Consider the following 22908-nt stretch of genomic DNA (forward strand, 5'->3'; position numbering starts at 1 on the left):
TTAAATTGTGATTTGTAAGTTGCATTGGGTAATGTTGTCTAATATATCTATCTATATCTATATCTATTTATATGCTACACAACATTTTTTTAATACAAATATGCAGAGATGTTCTCGATATATTATGTGGTTACACAAAAATGATATACAGCAGGCAATTTAGAAGAAGCCAGAAGCTACACATGGCACTTTTGGGGTTTTATAATTCAGGCTCGTGTAATCTTTGATCCCTGATTCTTTAGAGAACAAAATCACTCTCCGGTGCCCAGGTGGGTGCCATTCAGCTCTTCTTCTTTTGTGGTGGTTATGAATCTCAGTCAGGTGGACCACCAGGAGAGTAAACCTCAAACTAGGAAGATTTAGCTATTTGTCTGTGGTAAGGCAGACAACAGCATATGTAGGCTGTCAGATGGACAGCAAACAAGACACACTTGAGCTCCCACCTCTAGGTGCACCGCCATGAGGCATTCTACTGAAAACCCATCACTTCCCAAAAATGTATCTGAACAGTTGCAATGGTTTTCAAACTTGGAGCTTTTTCAGGTCTGATGCTCTAAGTCTCCTTGGAAAAACAATGTCAGCCATATATGCAATAACAAGAATAAGAAAAATAAATAATAGTGAATGTAATATTTAGTAATAATATAATACATTTAATAATTTTTAATAACAATAATATAAAAATATTAGTAGAAATTAACATAATGAAAAATAAATTGTCTGCATTAGTACCACTCTAACCCAGTGTGTTTTCAAGAAATACAATGATTTACTTCATGAGGTAGAAGTACATAATAAACAAGAATAGTTATATCAGATAATGACATATTAAAAGGTTTGATTCAATTTAAATGTTGAAAGTCTAAACATTCTCGATTGCAATAGAAATGTGCCATTTTTCACGCTGATTTTTTTTCTTTTCTGTAACCTCAGTAAGAGGGAATGAAAAAATAGAAGAGTTGATACAAGTTATCTATATGAAAGGTTCTATATAGTAGATACATAGATAAATGTGAAAGGTACTATATAATCAACATAGAACATTAGAACAATCTAGATGAGAACAGACCATTCAGCTCAACAAAGCAAAGTCCTATCCACTTAATTTTTTTAAAATAACATCACAATTGACATTAATATCAAGACAGATGGGAATCAACAGATGTGTAGATTACTAGTGAAGGATCAAAATCAAAAATAACATCATATTCATAATCATTGACCTTAAAAAAGTCTAAAATGATACTCTGTATGTTTATGTTTGAAATATGTCATTTTTAACTTTCCTGGAGTGTCCTTTAGGTGGCTTGGGCCTCTGGCAAAGAATCAAATATCAAAAATATTACCATATTTATGATCAGTAACCTCAAAAATGGTATAATGCAACACTCCACATGCCTATATTACTGATCCCATTTTTTGGATATTTTGTGAAAAGGAGCAAATTTGACTCCTCATATCCCATTATGGGGTGAGCCCCTGGGATTGGTTAATGTGGCACGCGCAATTTAAAATCCTTCTGATCATTTTTGCTATAGACACATATTGGTTTACTCTATATCAAAAAGGTGAAATTGCCTGGACAAAATAGCCTTAAAATTAGTTTTTTGGGGATCTAGAGGGTCAAAAATAGGGGGGAGCCCTAAAGATCTCAATATTTTGCACAACTAGACATTAAGATGAGTAAAATGATATATTGCATGTGTTTATTTGTCCCAGTTAGTTGGGAGATGCCAGACAAAGACACCTGATTCTTATTAACACAATAGTAATAGCAGTAGTATTGTCATGAGTACACACTACAGTGAAACTCTTACTAGTGTGTTTAAACGTGCAACATGTCCCCACTGTACACCACCATGATAAAAACTGACTGTGCTAAAATGTACATGGCAGAGACTGTGCTGCGTCCTTTGTACAAAAGTGTTTTATAACAGTGTCGAACAGTCATCAAGTGATCTGGCGTGTTTTCAAACAATGAATCACATACTGAAGACCACCTAGTGGGTAATCTATAGCTGTCTCAGGGCATCTGGTCAGATCTTGAGTCTGTTTTCAATTAGTCTAAAGTGACTGGTGATAGATGACATTCAGAACATTGGTGTACCTCATCACAGCTCAGAAACGGCTCTTGATAGTGTTTGCGAATGATCTCCTCATGAATGCAGATGATGAAGCTCCTCCTGTGATGCTTCTCCTTTGCTAAACTTCACTGCTGATTTATTTTGGTGCTGGAGGGTAATGAGATGTTGTGAGTTGGTTGGAGAAGAGTATCAAGAAATATTCATGCTGTACTCTGTACACATAATGAAACAACTACCTCTACTTTTACTACTACTACTACTATAGTAATAAAAATAAAAATTGCCCACCCCTTCAATTGAGTAACCTGCTGGTGGACTGGCACTTTCTGAAACTTCAGATGCAGCCATAGAGATATAGAGAGGATGAAGAAATAGCTGGAATAAATGAAGGTGAAACATGGATGCATACGTCATGCATTTGAAAAGCAAATCAAGAATCACCGTTGAACTAACAAAATACTTCTGCACATGGAGCAATTAATATGGAATGAATCTTGCAAGAGACCTTCAAAACTAGATAAAGGGAAAAACCTGTGGCCTTTTAATTAGGGACCTCCATTCAGAATCTAGAGAAAAATAGTCACTAAGCTACAAAGTATTAGAAAATATCCGGGTCTCAGCTAGAAACATGCTTAACTAAAGGGTTTTCATTGGCATAACCCACGGGCAGTGCACTAGACTTCAGTTTCGTCCTGTGAAATGATTGGGTGGCTGATCGGTGTGGAAATGAAAATGGAATGTAGATGGTGGTAAACATTGGCACCTAACCAGGAAGCTGACCACCTGGCTGAAAGCAAAATTCAAGGCATTTTCAGAAGGCACCATGGACAATAAAGATCTCCCATTATGATTAGTCTTATTGGGAGGGAATGGCTGGGGAGTGGTGGGACAGGTTTGAGTGCACTCTAATGACTAAAGTACTGATTAATAGAATTAAGAGGCTGCCACCTAGCCTCACTCTTAAGTATTATGTTATAACTTTGGATTTTCTAAGTTGCTTAGAATAAAAAAAAATTTGAATGCAGGAAACATTGTGAGTTATCTGCTGAACCACAACAACTAAGTGAGCAATTGATTTTCACTATGTCAAACTAACCTCTTGTCAGTTTAAAATACAAAACATTCAGACCATGCATTAATCATGCCGAAACTGAATGTAATCAAATAATTAAAAGGTGAGGAAAGGAGTGCCAACAGTTGGGGTAACAAGCCTCCCACTTGTAAAAATGTCTGTGTTCTGGCAACATGCCTATTAATATGGACTGATTAATGAGAAGTATGTTTTAGGTCTTTCTGAAAAAAAAATGTGTGTAAATAATGTGTTATGCTTACCTAATATATTATTACGTTCTTCTTCAGATAGTCCTGACCGTTTCATCATACTGATATCCCCATGGCAATTACAAACCATATTTAGGGGAATATTGGTGTTCAGATGTGCTGGTTGATGAACTACAAAATCATATGCCACAGCTCTTCAGGCTCTTGAATGCCTTCTAAATATATTACTGTGGTAGTTATAAACACTTCTCCTGATGATTCTTCTATTGCATGGAAGAGAAAGTAATCAGCGATGACACCTGTTTAATGAGACGGCAGATCCCCAGCACTGACAAGTCACCATTTGCTGTCTTCACAGTGGCATTTAGATTACAGAATATACTGGCCAGATCTCTGTAGGTGGGAAAATCTTTTATTGGTCTGTTCACTCTGATGGCTGCCATACTCCGGGAGTAGCTGTTGCTGTGGCAAAATGGCCCCTTTTGATGGTGTCCAATGTCACTCCTTTCAACATGCGTATTATGAGACTCAGATTATGACACTCTCTGGGTGCCTTGTCTGTTGTCTCGGTGTATACTCCGATCACAGTGAGTGATGTCTCGGTGAGGGAGACATTTTATTTGCAGTTTCGCTTGGTGGTTAACAGGTACCTGCGTGGTGAGACTCTTCTGGTAATGGGTGATTTTAATTCCACCACTGGCACTGACAGGGCTGGCTATGAGGATTGTATCAGTCCACAAGGGTCTGGCGACCATGATGAAAGTAGCTCCATGTTCCTTGACTTGCAAAAGGTCAGAGGCTGCGATCGCTGGATCCTGGTTCCAGCACCCTGATCTGCATCGTTAGATTTGGTACTCCACTACTAGTGGTGCAATGAAGAAGATCAATCACATCCTCATGGGCAGATGCTGGAGGCTTTTACAAACAGTAAGGTCTACAGAAATGCCCAGTTTATTAATTCTGACCACAGACATGTTGCTACTCTGAAGATCCAGCTTAGGTTCAACAGGTTAACAACTACTAGGAGAATGAGGATGGACCTGGCCAGACTCCAAGACCAGGCTGTTTCTAATGAGTTTGCATACAGCTTGTGTGAGGAGCTTACACACTTGAGTGTGAATTCTTATCCTAATATGATGTGGGGACCTTCTGTGACAAGACCCTGAAAGTTGTTGAGGGTTGTGTTGGTGTTGCCAGTATTCCCAGAAAGAGGTATTTCATCTTGTAGGGTGTGATGATGCCGGTCCACTACAGACTCCCTCTTCCCACATGGCAGTCTGCTGAACCAACACCGTCAATAGTTATGATCGAGATGAGCTGACAAATGAGGACAATTCTCTGATGATGGCAGAGGTTGGTGGAAAAAGTGCCCAAGTGCCTTTATTAAAAAACAGCCAAAACAAAAGTAAAACCAAAAAAGTGTCCATTCTGCAGGGTTCTAAAAACAGTGCATATATAAATCCATAACAATCCAATGAAAAGTGAGAATAAAAATCAACAAATAAATCTGTTAAAAATCCGAGGTTAAAATGCAGACTAACTCCTCCTGGTCTCGGCCAACCTCCTTCTCATTCTCCCTGGCTCACCCTTTGCTCACGTAGCCAGCGGATACTCACCAGCCACAAGCTCCTTTCGGCCAACCTCCATCTTGGCTGCCTCCAGATTGTCCGAGGTCGGCTCTCCTCCCTTCTTCCTTCGTGCTCACGTGGTCGCAACTCAGAAGCCTAGGGCGGGCACTTGCCTTGCTCGGCACACTCCACCCGAATGTTCAGTGGGGTGAACTTGCCCCTGAAGTGCCACAGCCAACACTCCTTCGCGGGGCCCCAGCTCATTCTACTTCCTCCTTCCATGTGGCTAGATCAATCACCAAGACTGCCTTTGACATTTTTAACCTCTTTCTGTCTTTTTTCCTCTTTCCTTGTGCTGACCCGTATATATACACTCACGTCTCTGTGGGTGCAGCGCCTTAATCACACACCGCAGGAAGCCAATAAAGCAACTGAGAACGGTCACGCCCGCATGTACAGGTGTGTTTCACCCAAACTACCTAATTAACTCCCTGTGGTCATGCAATCGCGCCCACAGAGAGTGACACGGCTTTATGGATTTAAAACTGGCCCTTTTTTTTTTTGAAGCCACAGACCCGCTATACCACACAGAGCACCCTGGATATCACCGAGAGGTATCACAGCACATGGCTTGATGGAAATTCTGGTCTGTACCAGGAACTGAGAAGGATGGCTGTGAGGATTTTGAGGGCTGATAAGGAGGCATTTAAAGGAATCTGTGAGCAGGTAAAACATCATCTATGGTCTAGTGACTCATGTTCTGCTTAGAGGAATCAAAGCATTATGCACATCTGAATCTATTCCTCAAGAGAGTCAAGGTCAGGGCAGGTGAAGGAACAGTCCTTAAGGATTATGATATAATTGTGACCTGCTAGGCAGGCTACTTTGAGCAACTGTTTAAAGTTGATCCTCTGGCTAGGAGGATGGACATCTCTGAGTCCACGATTCCTGAGACTGATCCTCCAATTATCCATGAACCACCCAGTCTCACTGCGATTGCACAGGTGGTGAACCAGCTGAAGGTAATAAAGGCTGCAGGGATCTGTGGGATCCAAGATGAACTTCTCCAGGCTGGTGGTAAGGCTGTCCTTGCTTTGCAAACAATCCTTGCTTCCATTTGGGAGACAGGAGTCACCCCAACTGACTGGAAAACAGGACTTGTTGTCCTAATCTGGAAAGGGAAGGGTTATCGCCTGGAGTGCAGCAACAACAGGGGGATAATACTGCTATTATGCTAGGTAAGGCCCTTGCTAGGGACATCCTGAATAGGATCAGTGATCACTTGCTCAACTGCCAGCAACTGGAGCAGTCTGGTCTTATGTTAAGAAGTCTACCATTGACCACATCCTGGCACTATGGGTTCTCATGGCGCACAAATGTGAATATTGGCAGAGTTTCTTTGCAGCCTTTGTAGATTTTCGTAAAGCATTTGACTCAGTTGAGCGAGCTGCCCTGTGGGACATCCTGAAACTTTGCTTATATTAGCAGCGACATTAATGTGTCTGGTGACTCTTCCTATGAAGTCAGTAGATGAACTGGGAGAGCACGGGGGGTTATGAGGTCGCCGGAAAGGTGTGTGTGGTGTTGCCAATATCTTTGCAAAAGGATGTAGGTCCAAGTCTTTAGAGTCCTGGTGCTTTCTGTTTTGCTATATGATTGTGAGATATGGATGCTATCCAGTGGCCTGAGATGAAGACTTTGGTACTGTGTCCCTTCGGAGTATTATTGGGTACCACTGGTTTGACTTTGTGTTGAATGAGCGGTTGCACGAAATGAAATAAAGCACATTACCTGCATTATGAGGAAACTTCAGTTACGGCACTCTACAGTTTTATGGCATGATTCCCCAAGGGTGATCCAGCTCACAAGATCCTCAATGTTGAGGACCGGAGTGGCTGGATCAGGCCAAGGGGATGCCCATGTAACATCTGACTGCGACACATAGATGGTCATTTTCCTTCAACAAGAAGCAAACAACTGGAGGAAGTGAAAGGGGGCCCCACACTTGTCCAAGACATTTATTTCTCAAGCAGCTTAAAGACAACACCAATTATTTAAAACCATTTGTAGGAACTATGTAGTAGTAGACATACTGTACTTTAGTAATAATGGAGGGAAACACCATAGTGTTAGTCTGGTCCACATTCCCTATCTATCTATCTATCTATCTATCTATCTATCTATCTATCTATCTATCTATCTATCTATCTATCCCCTTTAAGAGGAATACTCTTATTGTTTTTGTTATTTGCCTTTTCATATGAACAGTTTGTGAATTCAAAATCAATTTAAATTGTCATACACAGTACTGTATGTACTGTATATCATTAGTAAGGATTTTGGAACCTGGTGCTACCTACTGGTTGCAATCTAAATGTCACAAGCGTAAAATAAGTAAGGTCAATAAAATAATACCACCCAATGGAAGAATGTAGGGAGCACAAATATCTAAAAAGAAAGACCAGTGCCATCTGGTGGTCCAGTCACAGTAAAGTGGTGCCATCTGCTAGACATTGCAGACAAAACTAACAGCACACAAGGCCAGTAAAGTGGGGACACCTAGAGGCTCCATGCAGAAAAGCAACATGGTCAGGAATGTATTAGTGGTAGAGTTGGCATCCTTACGTGTACAGACTGCAATGAAACACTTCCTTGCATGTCTGATGTTACATGTCCGTCCAATATAGATGGTACTGGACACAGAGCACTCTCAAAACCTGTCTTTCATTATATTGCTTTTTGTACACCCATGGAGTAAGACTGTAAAAAACAATGGCTGCCCAGTGCATGTCTAGATGTCTAGTTGTCAGATGCCAATCATTGCATCTTTTCCTGGTAGTCAATGATGTGATTTTCTGTTGTTACAGAACTCATCTGCATCTCAAACAATTCTGTCTTTTGTGCCTTCTTGCTTGTGAGCTATTAAAGACACCTCTGAAATGGCGACACAGAATTCAATGCTGCAGTGAGGTTTTACTTTACAAAGCTTAGACTATCATGTAGTGCCGTGCCCTCGAGCTCCATGTATCACTGCAATCAAACCTATTCTACTGATTGAAAAGTGACAGGCTTTCAGTGCAGGACCGTCTCCCTGGATATCTTTGGAATACACTTATTATCGACTGTGTTAACTGTATTAACCGTGCTTAGTAGGGGGGTATGGGCAGCTGTCTGAGGTCATTCTGACTTTCATGGTGCAGAAACTGATTACCATCAGACCTAACTATATCATTTGCTCATTTGTGTCTTCCAAATGTGGCCCTCCAGAGGTTTATTTTTCTCCTATGGCCTCTCGTGGGAGTTTTTTCTTTCACCTCTTCTGTGTCATCTGGCCAAGCAAAATCAAGAACTTCATCTACAAACTAAATCAACAAAAAACACTAGGGACTGTTTTATTTGCTTTTATATCTGTTCTTTATCTTTAATAACATCAGAATGTTTCTACTCAGTTGGTTTCCATGTACATATGTATATAATGAACATATTTATTTTATATATAATAGAACTGGTTGTTCTATTGTCATCCTTAATGTATACATAATATTTTAATTAGAAAACCTTTTTCTGACAAGAGTGAAGGTTTGTTCTGTACTTAAATGGTTACATTTTGCTTAACAATACCTGGTTGATTTTGTATTTAGTATATCTGTATTTATTAGTAATTATTATAGTATTTATTAATGATAATAATCCAAGTAAATGTGGTATATCTTTGTTTTCGTTGATTAATCTGTGAATAGCACATTGAGTTGCAAGTAAGTGTATGATATGGTGCTATATAAATAGTTATTATTATTATTTCTTAAAGAAGAGAGTTACGGTGTAGGAAATTGCTAACCCATAGACCTTTGTGGTTAGGTTCCTCCCATGTGTTTGAACATCCTCCTAAATTCAGACTTGTCACAATTCCCAGCCGGATTAGGAATGAGTACATTAGTGGGTCAGCTCAGGTTGGATGGTTTGGAAACAAAGTCAGAGAGCAAGATTGCGTTGGTTTGGACATGTGCAGAGAAGAGATGCTGAATATATTGGGAAAAGGGTGCTAAGGATAGAGCTGCCAGGGAAAAGGAAAAGAGGAAAACCTAAGAGAAGGTTTATGGATGTGGGGAGAGAGGACATGCAGGTGTTGGGTGTAACAGAGCAGGATGCAGAAGACAGGAATATATGGAAAAAGATGATCCGCTGTGACAACCCATAATGGGAGCAGCTGAAAGAAAAAGAAGAAGAGGAGGAAGAAGGTGTCTAAGCTGTCATGTTGAATGACTTCCTTGGAGTGGACCGACTGATTATGTTGTCCATAGTTGCTTTATGTTTGGATATAGCTATGGATCTGTACATGTCATAGTACATGATGATTTGGGGTACCACAAAAGTTTGTAGGGTGGCATGGTGGCGCAGTGGTAGCACTACTGCCTCGTAGTTAGGAGACCCAGGTTTGCTTCCCAGGTCCTCCCTGCGTGGAGTTTTCATGTTCTCCCCGTGTCTGCGTGGGTTTCCTCCAGGTGCTCCACAGTCCAAAGACATGCAGGTTAGAGGCATTGGCGATCCAAAATTGTCCCTAGTGTGTGCTTGGTGTGTGTGTCGGGGTGGGTGGGCTGCAACCCTGCCCGGGGTTTGTTTCCTAACTTGCACCCTGTGTTGGCTAGGATTGGCTCCAGCAGACCCCTGTAGTTAGGATATAGCAGGTTGGCTAATGGATGGATGGATGGATACAAATTTGTGCAAGATGGATACCCAAAGAGCTTACTAATGCACAAGTTAACATCTTTTGGTGAATTTCTGCAGGTTTCTTTCCGTCTGCCCAAGGACTGAATCATGAATAATAAACCCAGTTTGGGCATATTCAGTTTATTTTCTAAAAAGTGGATTTCTTATGCATTAATGTGGAAGCACCACAATAATGGGAATTAAAATGAAAACTACTGACTAATTGAATGTCAATGCTTACGAGTGTGTACTGCTCACAGAGTGTACCAATCTATTAATGTTGGTTGGACATGCTAGTAAGAAATTCACTGTGCCCTGTATGTATGACAATGTCACTAGAACAATAGAACAATTGAGAAAAGGACAGGTCTTTCAGCACAACAAGGTTTTCCATCCTGTTCAACTAGATTCTCCAAAATAACAGCAAGTTGAGGTTTGAAGGTCCCTTATGTAATGCTCTCCACCACACTGCTTTTTTTTTTTTTGCATGTGTCTATGATTTTTTGTAAGGAAAAAAAACATTTTTACAAAATCTTCCCATAAAAAAGTTTTCAACTGTGTTCCCCATGCTGTTATTGAAGAAAGTACTTTAAAGTTAACAGTTGGGATCCCTGAAATCACATGTTAATCTGTTTTCTTAAACTGGAAAGATTCAACTCATGCACTCTCTCCTCATTCCTCACAGTCCTAATAAGCCTAGTGGCTCCTCTTTGGACTTTCTCTTGTGGTGCCACATGCTATTTTTACTTAACACAGTATTCCAGGTATTTAGAAATTAAGTATAACCTTGCTTGACTTGTACTGTGCACCTCGTGCTATATGACCCAACATACTATTTGCCTTCTAGATTGCTTCTGTGCAATGAAGTAGACAGTGATGAGTCAACTGTGACTTCTACATCGTTCTTGTATCTGGTACTTTCAACATTCAGACATTCCATTGTGATTTCAGATCTAACATTTCTACTGCATACATGCAATATCTTACATGTTCTCACATTAAATGTCATCTGTCCAACCTGTATGCTTTCCAAGTCCATTTGTTATAATTTAGCTAAATTCTGCATTGTCTGCTCTATCTAGTTTGAAATCATCAGCTGAATTAACCTGCTTTAGTTATATTCTACTACAACAACTGCTTATAGATATTTGTGGCAGTGGAAGGAGATCGATGCACATAAGGATTCTAGGGCTTAGCTCTGACCCCAGATACACAGAACTGATTTACAGCTCAGCTTTAAAATCCCTTCCAGACAATACTATAGATGGAGCTTCTGAGAGTCAGTAGGTAAGACAAGGTTACTGTGAGAGAAGACTATCCAGAAAAAGGTTTGGGAAAGAAAGAAAGCAGTGTATTCATGTAATAATTTTGCAGCCCAAGTGCATACGCCAACCCTTCTATATAACAGAAGTGAAATAACCTTTTTTACATAGGCCCAAATGAGCTGTTGGTTATTTGTTTTGTTCTGTTTATGTCATACTCTTGAGTTCCTTGGTGTCTTTCCCCATCCATTTTTAAACAAATGTGACAATAGGAACTCTAAATCTGGACATGCAACTGCCTTTGCGGTGCTTGGGAGTCAACAGGGGGGCACCTCTAGTGGTGACTGTGCATAGATAAAGATACACAGAAGGCACATGGTTGCATTTGTACACACAAAGAAATGATGACAAAATTCACACAACACCCATAAATGCATGGAAAATGATTTAGCATTTCAGTTTATTTATATTAACATCAAATGTCTCAAAATTACACAGTTTAGCAAAGATGTTTGAATATTTTCTTTTACCTTTATTTGCTTAGTAGATGCTTTTATCCAAGGCGACTTACACAAAAGTAGAACAGAATCAAATAAATATCAGTCTTGTGGATTGTTATTTAATGAGTTACTGTCTTATAGGGGACGTTAATTAAAATGCACAATCTACATCATAACAACGGCTGCAAACACACACACACACACACACACGAATGTAAGCAGTCAGGATACAGGTGCTTACACACAAAATAGATAGAAAAAAAGAGACAAAACACACACAAGTACATGTGTAGATAATATAGCACCATGGAGAAACCACTAAACATGCATTTGAACAGAGGAGTGGTTCCAATTATACATAATGAAGCATACATTTTTATGTAGACATTGAAAGACTATACCCCTTGTGTCCCCTTTCTGAAAATGCATTTTTCTATTATGGGGTCACATTTAGCCTTACCCTATTCCCAGTGGCTGTGAAAGAAAGCCAAGGCATCAACGGGCACACTTATGCACACACCACTTAACTGTTGCCAATTAACACAAACACATGTTTGGGATGGAGGATGGCTTGAATACCCAGTAAACCAGCCTTAAAGATGAAAAGAGAACATGCAGATTTCACATGAACAGCAGTCGGCCAGGGGTTTAAGGAGGAGTTGCTGCCCACTGCAGTACCGGGCCACTCTTTTCAACAACAGAACGAGACAAAGAAAGAGATGCATACAAGTCATAGCATGATCAAATATTAGGCGAGTCTCTCTTATAGGATGGGACTCTGATGCTAACAGACAAATACAGAATTCAGATTTCAATAATTCAGGAGATATGATATTTATAGCTTACCTAATCCTTTTGTTAAAAATTATATATGTTTATGTTTTTCTCCCCTGCAGCAGTCGCTGTCAAATGTTATTTTGATTAAAAAAAAGAGGATTATTGCTTCAACAGCGTATTGAAAAATCTGACTTTCAGGGATGATCAGAAAGGATGTAATGGAACTTACCTTTAATATGTTTGCACAGCTAAATACAGTATCATGAAACGGATTTTGAAATGAGTACTACTTCATGGAAAAACAAATTCTCTGTTAGATGAAATGGTCAGCATGACACAGTTTAATTTCCAATACAGAAACAACCTCAGCTACATGTGGACTACTAGTAAATTTTCTAATATCAAGGGGATCTGATGTCCCTTATTTCTGAGGGCAGCTCCATATATCAGCCATAATTTAGTAGGGATCTAACTTTAGAAACTGCCAGAAGCTTTAGTAGGAACGATCATGCAGTAATGCAGGATGTGACTTTTAGACTGTCTTATCACTTTGTAGTTTGATTCCCATCAACCCAAATTCTGGAGTCTATACCGGATGTTTATTTGCTGCATATGTTGGATGTATAGACTTTGTAATGTGAAGGTTGATGCAGTAATTAGTGTCATTGCCTCACATCCTGGATTTGACTCTCACACCTGGTTGCTATCTGTGTGGAGTTTCTCCACTTTTCCCATGTCTGAATGGTTTTCTCCGCATCTCTAAGACATGTTTAGTAGATGGATTAGTGACACTAAATTGCTCCCAGTATGTACAGTGGTGTGAAAAACTATTTGCCCCCTTCCTGATTTCTTATTCTTTTGCATGTTTGTCACACAAAATGTTTCTGATCATCAAACACATTTAACCATTAGTCAAATATAAACACAAGTAAACACAAAATGCAGTTTTTAAATTATGCTTTTTATTATTTAGGGAGAAAAAAAATCCAAACCTACATGGCCCTGTGTGAAAAAGTAATTGCCCCCTGAACCTAATAACTGGTTCGGCCACCCTTAGCAGCAATAACTGCAATCAAGCGTTTGCGATAACTTGCAATGAGTCTTTTACAGCGTTCTGGAGGAATCTTGGCCCAATCATCTTTGCAGAATTGTTGTAATTCAGCTTTGAGGGTTTTCTAGCATGAACCGCCTTTTTAAGGTCATGCCATAGCATCTCAATTGGATTCAGGTGAGGACTTTGACTAGGCCACTCCAAAGTCTTCATTTGGTTTTTTTTCAGCCATTCAGAGTTGGATTTGCTGGTGTGTTTTGGGTCATTGTCCTGTTGCAGCACCCAAGATCGCTTCAGCTTGAGTTGACGAACAGATGGCCAGACATTCTCCTTCAGGATTTTTTGGTTGACTGTAGAATTCATGGTTCCATCTATCACAGCAAGCCTTCCAGGTCCTGAAGCAGCAAAACAACCCCAGACCATCGCACTACCACCACCATATTTTACTGTTGGTATGATGTTCTTTTTCTGAAATGCTGTGTTCCTTTTACGCCAGATGTAACGGACATTTGCTTTCCAAAAGTTCAACTTTTGTCTCATCAGTCCACAAGGTATTTTCCAAAAAGTCTTGGCAATCATTGAGATGTTTCTTAGCAAAATTCAGACGAGCCCTAATGTTCTTTTTGCTTAACAGTGGTTTGCGTCTTGGAAATCTGCCATGCAGGCCATTTTTGCCCAGTCTCTTTCTTATGGTGGAGTCGTGAACACTGACCTTAATTGAGGCAAGTGAGGCCTGCAGTTCTTTAGACGTTGTCCTGGGGTCTTTTGTGACCTCTCAGATGAGTCGTCTCTGCACTCCTGGGAAGGTTCACCACTGTTCCATGCTTTTGCCATTTGTGGATAATGGCTCTCACTGTGGTTCGCTGGAGTCCCAAAGCTTTAGAAATGGCTTTATAACCTTTACCAGACTGATAGATCTCAATTACTTCTGTTCTCATTTGTTACTGAATTTCTTTGGATCTTGGCATGATGTCTAGCTTTTGAGGTGCTTTTGGTCTACTTCTCTGTGTCAGGCAGCTCCTATTTAAGTGATTTCTTGATTGAAACAGGTGTGGCAGTAATCAGGCCTGGGGGTGGCTACGGAAATTGAACTCAGGTGTGATACACCACAGTTAGGTTATTTTTTAACAAGGGGCAATTACTTTTCACACAGGGCCATGTAGGTTTGGATTTTTTCTCCCTAAATAATAAAACCATCATTTAAAAACTGCATTTTGTGTTTACTTGTGTTATATTTGACTAATGGTTAAATGTGTTTGATGATCAGAAACATTTTGTGTGACAAACATGCAAAAGAATAAGAAATCAGGAAGTGGGCAAATACTTTTTCACACCACTGTATGTGTGCTCTGTAATAAACTGGGACCCTGTTCAGGGTTGCTTCCTTTCTTATGGTGAGCGGTTATGGGTTATTCTCCCTTAACTGGAATAAGTGGGTTTGAGAACGTATGTATGTATATTGGTGCAATCAGGCAGCATGCTAGGCAGCACTAGTTGTATACAAAGTACAGTGGAATTTTGGGTCAATGAACATGAAACACTTCTTCACTCACTGGTGCCATGATAGTTGAGAAGACCTTACTTTGAAATTCTGTCTTCCTTACCTGACATGTGCAACCAGAGAAACATCAGTGTGCTGCATTTAACCACCAATCACAGTAAATTAATTTAATCTATAAGTTGTTAATGCTTATTTAATTATGGCCTAAAAGGGAATGCAAATATCTAATATTTATCCAATTTGGTCAATAACAAATATCAGAAACCCATTTTGGTCAATATCAAATATTAGAAATGTGGAGGTAAGTTTTCTGTTTTCCACAATGTTGTAACTCACCATATCCATCTCTCGATTATAAAAAAAAAAAATCCTGTGGAATGAATGACTAGGAGACAATATGTGATCTTCACGTTAAGATCACGAAAGACAAATAAAAGAATTGCAAGATGAAAGAGAAAATTCAGAGAAATCAGCAGGGTAAAGGTAGGCAGCACACACAGATAAAGGGGTCTCAGTGCATATAAAGTGCATAAAGGAAATGTCAACAAATAAAAGATTGCATTAGCGCAAAAAAAGGAAATTAATCATCAGGACCAGGTGTAACTGAAAAAATAGCAGGTCAAAGCGAGGCCAGAAATAAAAGGGAAAAGAGCAAAAAACAAAGTATTTTCGCATTTGCTTCATTCAATGCACAAAATGTAGATTTACACAATAATGGAACATACGCTATGAGAATCTGTGGACCTGTAACAGTTAAAGCAACGGCAAGTTTAATTTCAAAGAAAACACAGTTCAGTCAGGTGTAGATTTATGATCACAGATAAGCGATCACAATGAGAGTAGCAGAGACACAAAGTAGCAAAAAGGACAGCGGCTGTACAGGCTTTAAAAAGATCGAAGGGCAGCGCGACAGCAGCCCCCTAGTAGCATAAAGCAGAAGGATGAAGAGAAGTTTTAAAATGTACCATGTCATGTCTTAGTTATCTTTTGGATATTAGACAAATTCCTACAGCAGACTAATTTTATGTAAGTAAAGGACACTTTTGTATACCATTCAGTGTTTCAGGTCTGGCGACTGAACCTCCACATTAATCGTATAGTGAACCATCAAATTGGAGGCCCCTGTATGAAAGATTTTTGAAAGAAATGAACTAAGATTTGGAGAATTGTTAAATTATTAGTCCGAGTGCAGATGCCTCAAATTACAAGGCATCAAATTTGAATTACGGTCTTCTTTACCTTTCAGTGGTGTAAACACGCACAGACAAGAATTCCATTATCGGCATGGAGAAATGGCTTCTTTGAAAATGGGATGTCTTCAGAGCAGTTTGATAAGGACTCAGTGACAAGGCTGAAGGGCTCGGTGTGGACAACACTAATACAAATGTTGGCAATGCTGAACAAACTGAAAAAGTTGAAGAATCATAAGTTTGTAAATGACATTGTACAGAATTGGGAGTAGAAGTAGTAGGTGTACTGTTGCCTGAATAAATTACTATGAACTTCTTACTTGCACATCTGAAAAACATGCAACATGTCATCACTCTCGGGCTCCATGAAGAAAAGAAAAAAAAAAAAAAGAATTTATCAAAATACATTTAGCATTGGTTGTGCTGGACATGTCGAACAGAAGTGTTTTAAATAGCCATGGACTGTCATCCAAGTGATCTTGAACAGTGAATTACATACTCAAGAGAACACCTAGAAGATACTAAAGGAGTTGTATAAAGGAGGAAAACCCAAAAAAAAACACTTTGCCACACAAAGGACTTGAGAATCTCAAACAAAATCATAAAGAATGGATTTAAATTGAAAACCCTGATAACTTTAAAAATGAAAGAATCATTCTGAGATATTATGAGAACTTAGCCACTACCAGTCATTTGTCACGCTTGCTATGTTCTTGTTTTTGCATTTATACATCAAGATGTTTTGGATAATTATAATGTTTAAACTGGGGAGCTAAAGGACTTCTTTGATTTTGTCCAGTATGTGCATGAAAATACACAACTACCCATGGTTTCTATCACTGGGTATCTCCAGGTATCTGATAGGCCAAAACCTACTCCTTTATAAGGCAAATATCCCACAATCTTCTTAATGACTTTCTGACTAATCTGTCTTGCCTGGTTAAATAAAGGTAAATAAATAAATAATAATAAATAAATGACTTTGGGGAAAAAAAAAAAAATTGCTACTATGCTGAGGATATGTACTGCAATATATTGATTGTTTCTATTGTATGAAGGACATTCAGAACGTTTCTGCAATTCTTTTTAACTCTATTTCAAAAACAAATTACATCACTATTCTAAATAGTCACCTTCACTTGCAATACAATTTTCCCAGCATCATACCAACTTTTCAATGCCCAATTACTACTTCTCCCACCTTCACCGTTTCCAGCGAAAATATAAAAGTGAGGAAACTTTTTGAACATCCCTAGTATAAAGCACTTCAACTCATCCAGAATTACTTAAGTAAGATTTAAAAGCTACATTGCTCTGTGGAAAAGTCTGGAAAACAGAAGCTTTACAAACTTTGTGTGATCCACCAAGTATTATTTAAGCACAATAAGACCCTGCAAAGACCTTCTATCATGTGACTTCTTAGACTGTTTGTTTTGTTGGTTAAAATGAAGAATTGTTCTAACAATTAAGAACTGTTAATTATAGCAATTATCATGAAACTAGAAAGTCGAAACTGCAAATTCAGCATTCATCATACGGATTGGATAAAAGACAATCAAGAGATTATTTCTGCACATATGCTGGTACAACTGCAGTGCTGTCAGATGTAACAGTGAAGTGCTTTCTAAATTAAACTACAAAGCAGAGAGTGACACTTGCTTACTTGTACAGGGAAATGACACAACTTTGTCGAAGTTTGCAATTGCATCAAGGTGCACCAAAAACTAAGAATGAACCACAGACAAATAGGAAGAGTTAAACAGGACTGGATACACAAGGAAATTTATGGTGATATTTGGAGTTCTCATTGATTGAACGACTGGACCTGTTCATATATTAACACTGAGAAGTTAGAGTGGACCTTACTGACAAGTATTGCATCATGGAATTAATTTGGGTAGAACTTTTCCCCCCCATTTCCTTCTAAAAACCCCAGTTTTGTTGTCTTCAGTGATGTAAGCACACTCAGTACAATAGACCAGGGGCCTGCAAAGTTGGTGCTGAAGAGCTGTAGTGCCTTCAGGCTATTCTTTCAACCCAATTTCTTAATGTGAAGCCAATTTTCAAGGTTGAACTTGCTTATTGCTCAAGAAACATTTTTATGCTTCATTTTAGTCATCTTGCTTGTTAGATTTTCAGCCCTTACTTACTTTTTTTATATCCTTATTAGCAATAAGAAGCAAATGACTAAGGATCCAGCAGGTGTCCATCCATCCAACTCGTCTATTTATACCTATTTGTTTTCATCCTAAACTATCTGGTTTAACAAAATATTTAGAGGGAAACAAAAGAGAAAAAAACTGAATGACTGACAGGCATTAATCCACTTCAGACTACAAATCATTTGGTTGACATTCTTGGAAAGGAAAAATCTAAAAAGATACAAAAATGACCTCACAAGCAGTAAAATTAAACAAGATCTACTATTGGCAAGGGCTAGAATAAAATGTTTCAGCCATTATGGCCCTCCAGGACTGACTTTGCAGACCCCTGTAATAAACTAACAAAAAGACACCAAAAAGCATAATTCTTACTGGTGGGGAGACATTTTCCAGGAATTAGACAAGTTTACTGATAGTTATAGAATGCGGAGTAAAGCCTTGGACCGTGCGTTTTGTGTCTTTCTGGAGTATCAACTGTAATTAAACAGATCTTATTTTTAAAGAAGTCTGCAAGGTTTGTGAAAATATTTTGATTGAGATTTGCCACCATGAAGTCGGTGATTATCTGTCTGATGATGATTATGGAATGAAAAGTTACAAAACCTAATAGCAAAAGCACTCCACAGAAAACTGAATCAAGTGAAAAATCCAGCCATCAGACATAGGACAGCCACCTAAACGCTGCTAGGTCAGGAGGAATACTCGCATGATTGCTGGTGATGCTCTCCAATAGAATATTATACAGGCTTCTTTTTGTGGGTTTCTTCCTTATTTGTTGTCATAGATGGTTTGATATTTGAAACCCTTTGTTACCAATGCATTAATATTGTAGCCTATATAATCGAAATAGCTGCATAATGCTTCCAACTTGCGCTGTGTGGCTGTGATATTATAAAAATTGTATCAAAGAAAATGTAATTAATTCACAATCCATTATACACTAATCCCTTCTCATTTTGGTTCCTACCAGCTTTAGTCATACTACTGCACTGTTCCTATTTTAACATTTTTTTAAAATAAAAATAAAGTATTAAAAAAATACTAGGAGTTCTTCAATGGCTTCTGAAAACAAAGAAAACACTGACCTGGTAAGTTTCAGAGAGAGAGAGAGAGAGAGAGAGAGAGAGAGAGAGAGAGAGAGAGAGAGAGAGAGAGAGAGAGAGAGAGAGAAGAAATATACCAAGGAAGATTTCAGCCTCTAATTCTCAAGATGCTTGTCCTTCTCTTTGAGACTCCTGTGGGTCATCATCCTTCTGCAATATAAAAAACTGGAAATGAAGTGGAACATTTAATATTTGCCAAAACAATCTAAATCATGATGTTCATATTTTTTGATGCCCTGCAGTGGGCTGGCGCCCTGCCCAGGGTTTGTTTCCTGCCTTGCGCCCTGTGTTGGCTGGGATTGGCTCCAGCAGACCCCCCGTGACCCTTTGGTTAGTATACAGCGGGTTGGCTAATGGATGGATGGATATTTTTTGTAGTCTGAATTTGTATTAATAGAATGGATAGGATAAGACAGTAAAATGTATATGCTTAAGTTTGTTTAGCTGCAGTGAACTTCAGTCAGTGTAGGAGGTCTGATAAATTGGCCTGAGAATGTGTATGTTGAGTTTGACATACAATTTAAAAAAGTGCACTAATCAAAGAAGGAAACAATTGCAAGCTGCTTAAGGACTGAATATCTTGTGACACAGTCGGTCTACACCTACATTCTGAATAGTGAAAATTCAAATCCTAGATCTATCTGCAATTTTGGACACTCAGAGTTGGAGTTAGAAATATCTAGAATTCTATTTCATCTAATAAAAATGAAGGGACTTTTCCTATTGACCTCTGTGAAGGACGTTTCACAGGTTTTCTCTGCAATTCTGTTTTAACTATACATTAGGACTAGCAGTATGGCACGACATCCAAGTTTCCTTCCAACCTTGAACCCAGGCAATGCAGTCCTGTGACGCTGGATGGACAAATGTATTTAAATTTTAAAACAGACAAATCTGTAACTATGTAAATTAGTCAAAAATTAAATTTATGAACACCTCAGTTGTGTCTAAAATAAAAGGCAGCAAAATGTAATTTTGGATATATAAAATACAAAGTTAACTAGTCAAAATAGATTGAGATATCTCAGAATTTAAATTTTAGCCAGTCAAAATCTCTGTTGATATCTGCAATTCAGATTTTGACTAGCCAAGATAATTCATATTAGAATAGACAACACAGCATCATTGATGGCAATGGAAAAGCCCTTCACTTGTCTAAATTTGTAACTACATTTGCATTTTGCCTAGTCAGTAATGCATTTGAGGTGCAATTATTTTTCATTGTGAATAGTCAAAATGTATGCAGGATCTGTTAATTGTTTATTGTCTAGTGATTTCTCACTTGCAAATCAGGACTAGTAAAAATCTATTTTTAAAATGCAAATTTCAATCATCTGACCAATGGCGGCAGAAGATGGTGCTTTAAACTCATGTACAAACAATTACTCATTAAACAGTGACTTAAATAGTAATAGCCATTTGCAACATCATACTGTAAAAAAAACTTACAGTATGTTAATTTTTGCAGTGTAAAACTGTTAAATAGTGACAGTAAACAACTGGAAAATGGTACAGCAATATTTCAGTAAAACCAAACCACTGAAATGAGGCGTACAGACCGATGTAATAGATTTAACATGGTAAAATGTATATTCGTTTTCTGTGAAAAAATGGTAACCACTACAACAAAAATGAGACAATGCTGTCATAAAGGAAGTCTACTATAAATTATTTTTATAGGGATCTGCACTGGCAATCGGAAGGTTGCCGGTTCGAATCCCGTAAATGCCAAAAAGAGACTGTTGGGCCCTTGAGCAAGGCCCTTAACCAGCAATTGCGGAGTGCTTCGAGTAGTGTGAAAAACGCTATATATATGCAAAGAATTATTATTGTTTTACTTTTTAAAGCAAACGTGATCCCCGTGTCATATTTGCTCTAATACAATGCCACATGGTGAGTAAGAATATTTATTCTGTAACTTTAAACAGCTACCTTACATTAATTTAGCTTAAAATGATCATATGTACTTGATCAGGACTTGCACATTGTCTGAAAAGACCCGAGCATGCATGTCTCAAACTAACCTCGGTCTCTCTCACCTTATTTTTGACATTTTCTACGTTGCCTCCTTTGAGCACCTCCTGCATCAGCTCCAGAATCATCTTCTGACGCGCCTCCTCTTCTTCCTCGCTGCGTTTTTGTCGCTTGAGCTCCTCGATTTCGCTCTGAAGACTCTCCTGCTCCCTCAAAATGTCCGGAATCTGCTGTTGAAGTTCGCGAAACTCACGCTGGATGCTTCGGATCATACTGACGTAATGGCCAATGTGCTGATCTCTTCTGCGGACACGCCGCTTGAAGGACTTATTCTCGGCGGCGCGCTCCTCCAATGAGTCTTCCAGGTCGCGGATCTTCTCTCTCAGTTCGGACACCTCCGTCTCGGCTTTCTGTTTCTCCGACTCGAGGTGTCTCACTCTGGTGGCGATAGCCTCTTTTTCCACAAACCAGTCCCGCACCTGTTCCCTGAGGGCTCGCATTTCCCCCCGCAGCTCGCAGCTGGTGCTCCAGTTTTCACAGATATGGTGATCTCGCCTCCCGAGTTCTTCAATAATTAAGTCGGCACTCGGGCGCTCTCGCAAGGCAGCTTCTTTCTCTAGTAACATCTTTCTCAATTTATCGACTTCTTCCTCTTTTTCTTGCAGTCTGGATAGCATATCTCGAAGCTTTTCAGAATCCGAGGTTAGACGAGCAGTCAGCTCCCTCTGTGTTCTCCGGAGTCTCCATTGGCGACCCGTTAAAAGAACTACACCTGCCATCAGCACCACCTTTACAGCCGTGGAGCCCGTGATCACAACACTGGGGAGAGTCCAGTCATTCATTGGCAGGCCCGTCAGTGCCGCGAAGGCAGCAAGCGGGTCTAAGAATCGGAGTTCGCTGCTTAAAAAGGCAAACACATCACTAGACACCGTAGAGCTACACAGAGCCAGTTTCACTTATGCTTCAAGGTTCCAAAAATAAAACGAAAAAGAAAGAAGGTATGATCAGAAAAGGTCCAACAAGAGTGAAGGGCTACAGCCTCAAACAAGGATTATATTCAGGGGACGTTGCTAGGAAACCGAATATGATCATAATCTGTTAAAAACCGCGAGGCCTTATGTACTCAATCAATTTCGTTAGCCGCTAATACTGATGACAGTGACAGTTTTTCTTAAACTTTCGAGTACCTAATTTCAATTATTTCAAACGATTTGTTTCGGAATTAACCAGCAGTAGACAAATTGGTCATTATAAACCCTGCTTAATCCATTGCACTCAATTATATATTCAGTTTATGTCAACTTTTATGCAGGAATATGTCCCTTAGTGATCATCTAGTTCAGGGGTCCTCAATCACAGTCCTGGAGGGCCGCAGTGGCTGCAGATTTTTGCTCCAACCTAGTTGCTTAATAAGAAGCACTTATTGCTCAAGTAACACTTCTGCTTCACTTTAGTTGTCTCGCTCGTTAAGACTTTGAACCCTTATTGCTTATTTTAGTCGTAAACAGCTGTATTCTTGGTTTATAATTGCTCCTAATTAGCAATAACATGCAAATGACAAAAGAGATCAGCATTTCTCCATTTAGCTTGTTACCATTTACACCTGTGTGTATTTATCATGCACTATTGGGTTTAATTAAATGCTTGGAAGGAAAGTGAAGAGGAAAAAGTGAAGGGCTGAGAATTACTCATCTATTTTAGTCTTCAAATAATTTGTATGACATCCTTAGAAAGGGGAAAAAAGTCTA

At 39.1% G+C, this 22908-nt stretch overlaps 1 protein-coding gene across 1 annotated transcript; it reads right to left on the reverse strand.

Moving 5' to 3' along the window:
• Positions 1 to 19288: 19288 nt before the first annotated feature.
• On the reverse strand, positions 19289 to 22002 carry LOC120538240 (trichohyalin-like). The gene is made up of 2 exons (XM_039767692.1): positions 21226 to 22002; positions 19289 to 19336 (listed from the first exon to the last, which is right to left on the reverse strand). The coding sequence occupies exons 1-2, from the start codon at positions 22000 to 22002 to the stop codon at positions 19289 to 19291; spliced, it is 825 nt and encodes a 274-aa protein (XP_039623626.1).
• Positions 22003 to 22908: the final 906 nt, after the last annotated feature.

This window comes from Polypterus senegalus, chromosome 10 (genome assembly GCF_016835505.1).
Source record: "Polypterus senegalus isolate Bchr_013 chromosome 10, ASM1683550v1, whole genome shotgun sequence".
Classification (NCBI taxonomy): Eukaryota; Metazoa; Chordata; class Cladistia; order Polypteriformes; family Polypteridae; genus Polypterus; species Polypterus senegalus.

Excerpts from the sequence above, each read along its gene's own strand:
- LOC120538240 (XM_039767692.1), bottom strand. The coding sequence starts at position 22,002 with ATGAATGACTGGACTCTCCCCAGTGTTGTGATCACGGGCTCCACGGCT. Across the intron at positions 19,337-21,225 it reads TAGAAAATGTCAAAAATAAG|AAGGATGATGACCCACAGGA; the intron begins GTGAGAGAGACC and ends TTTATATTGCAG.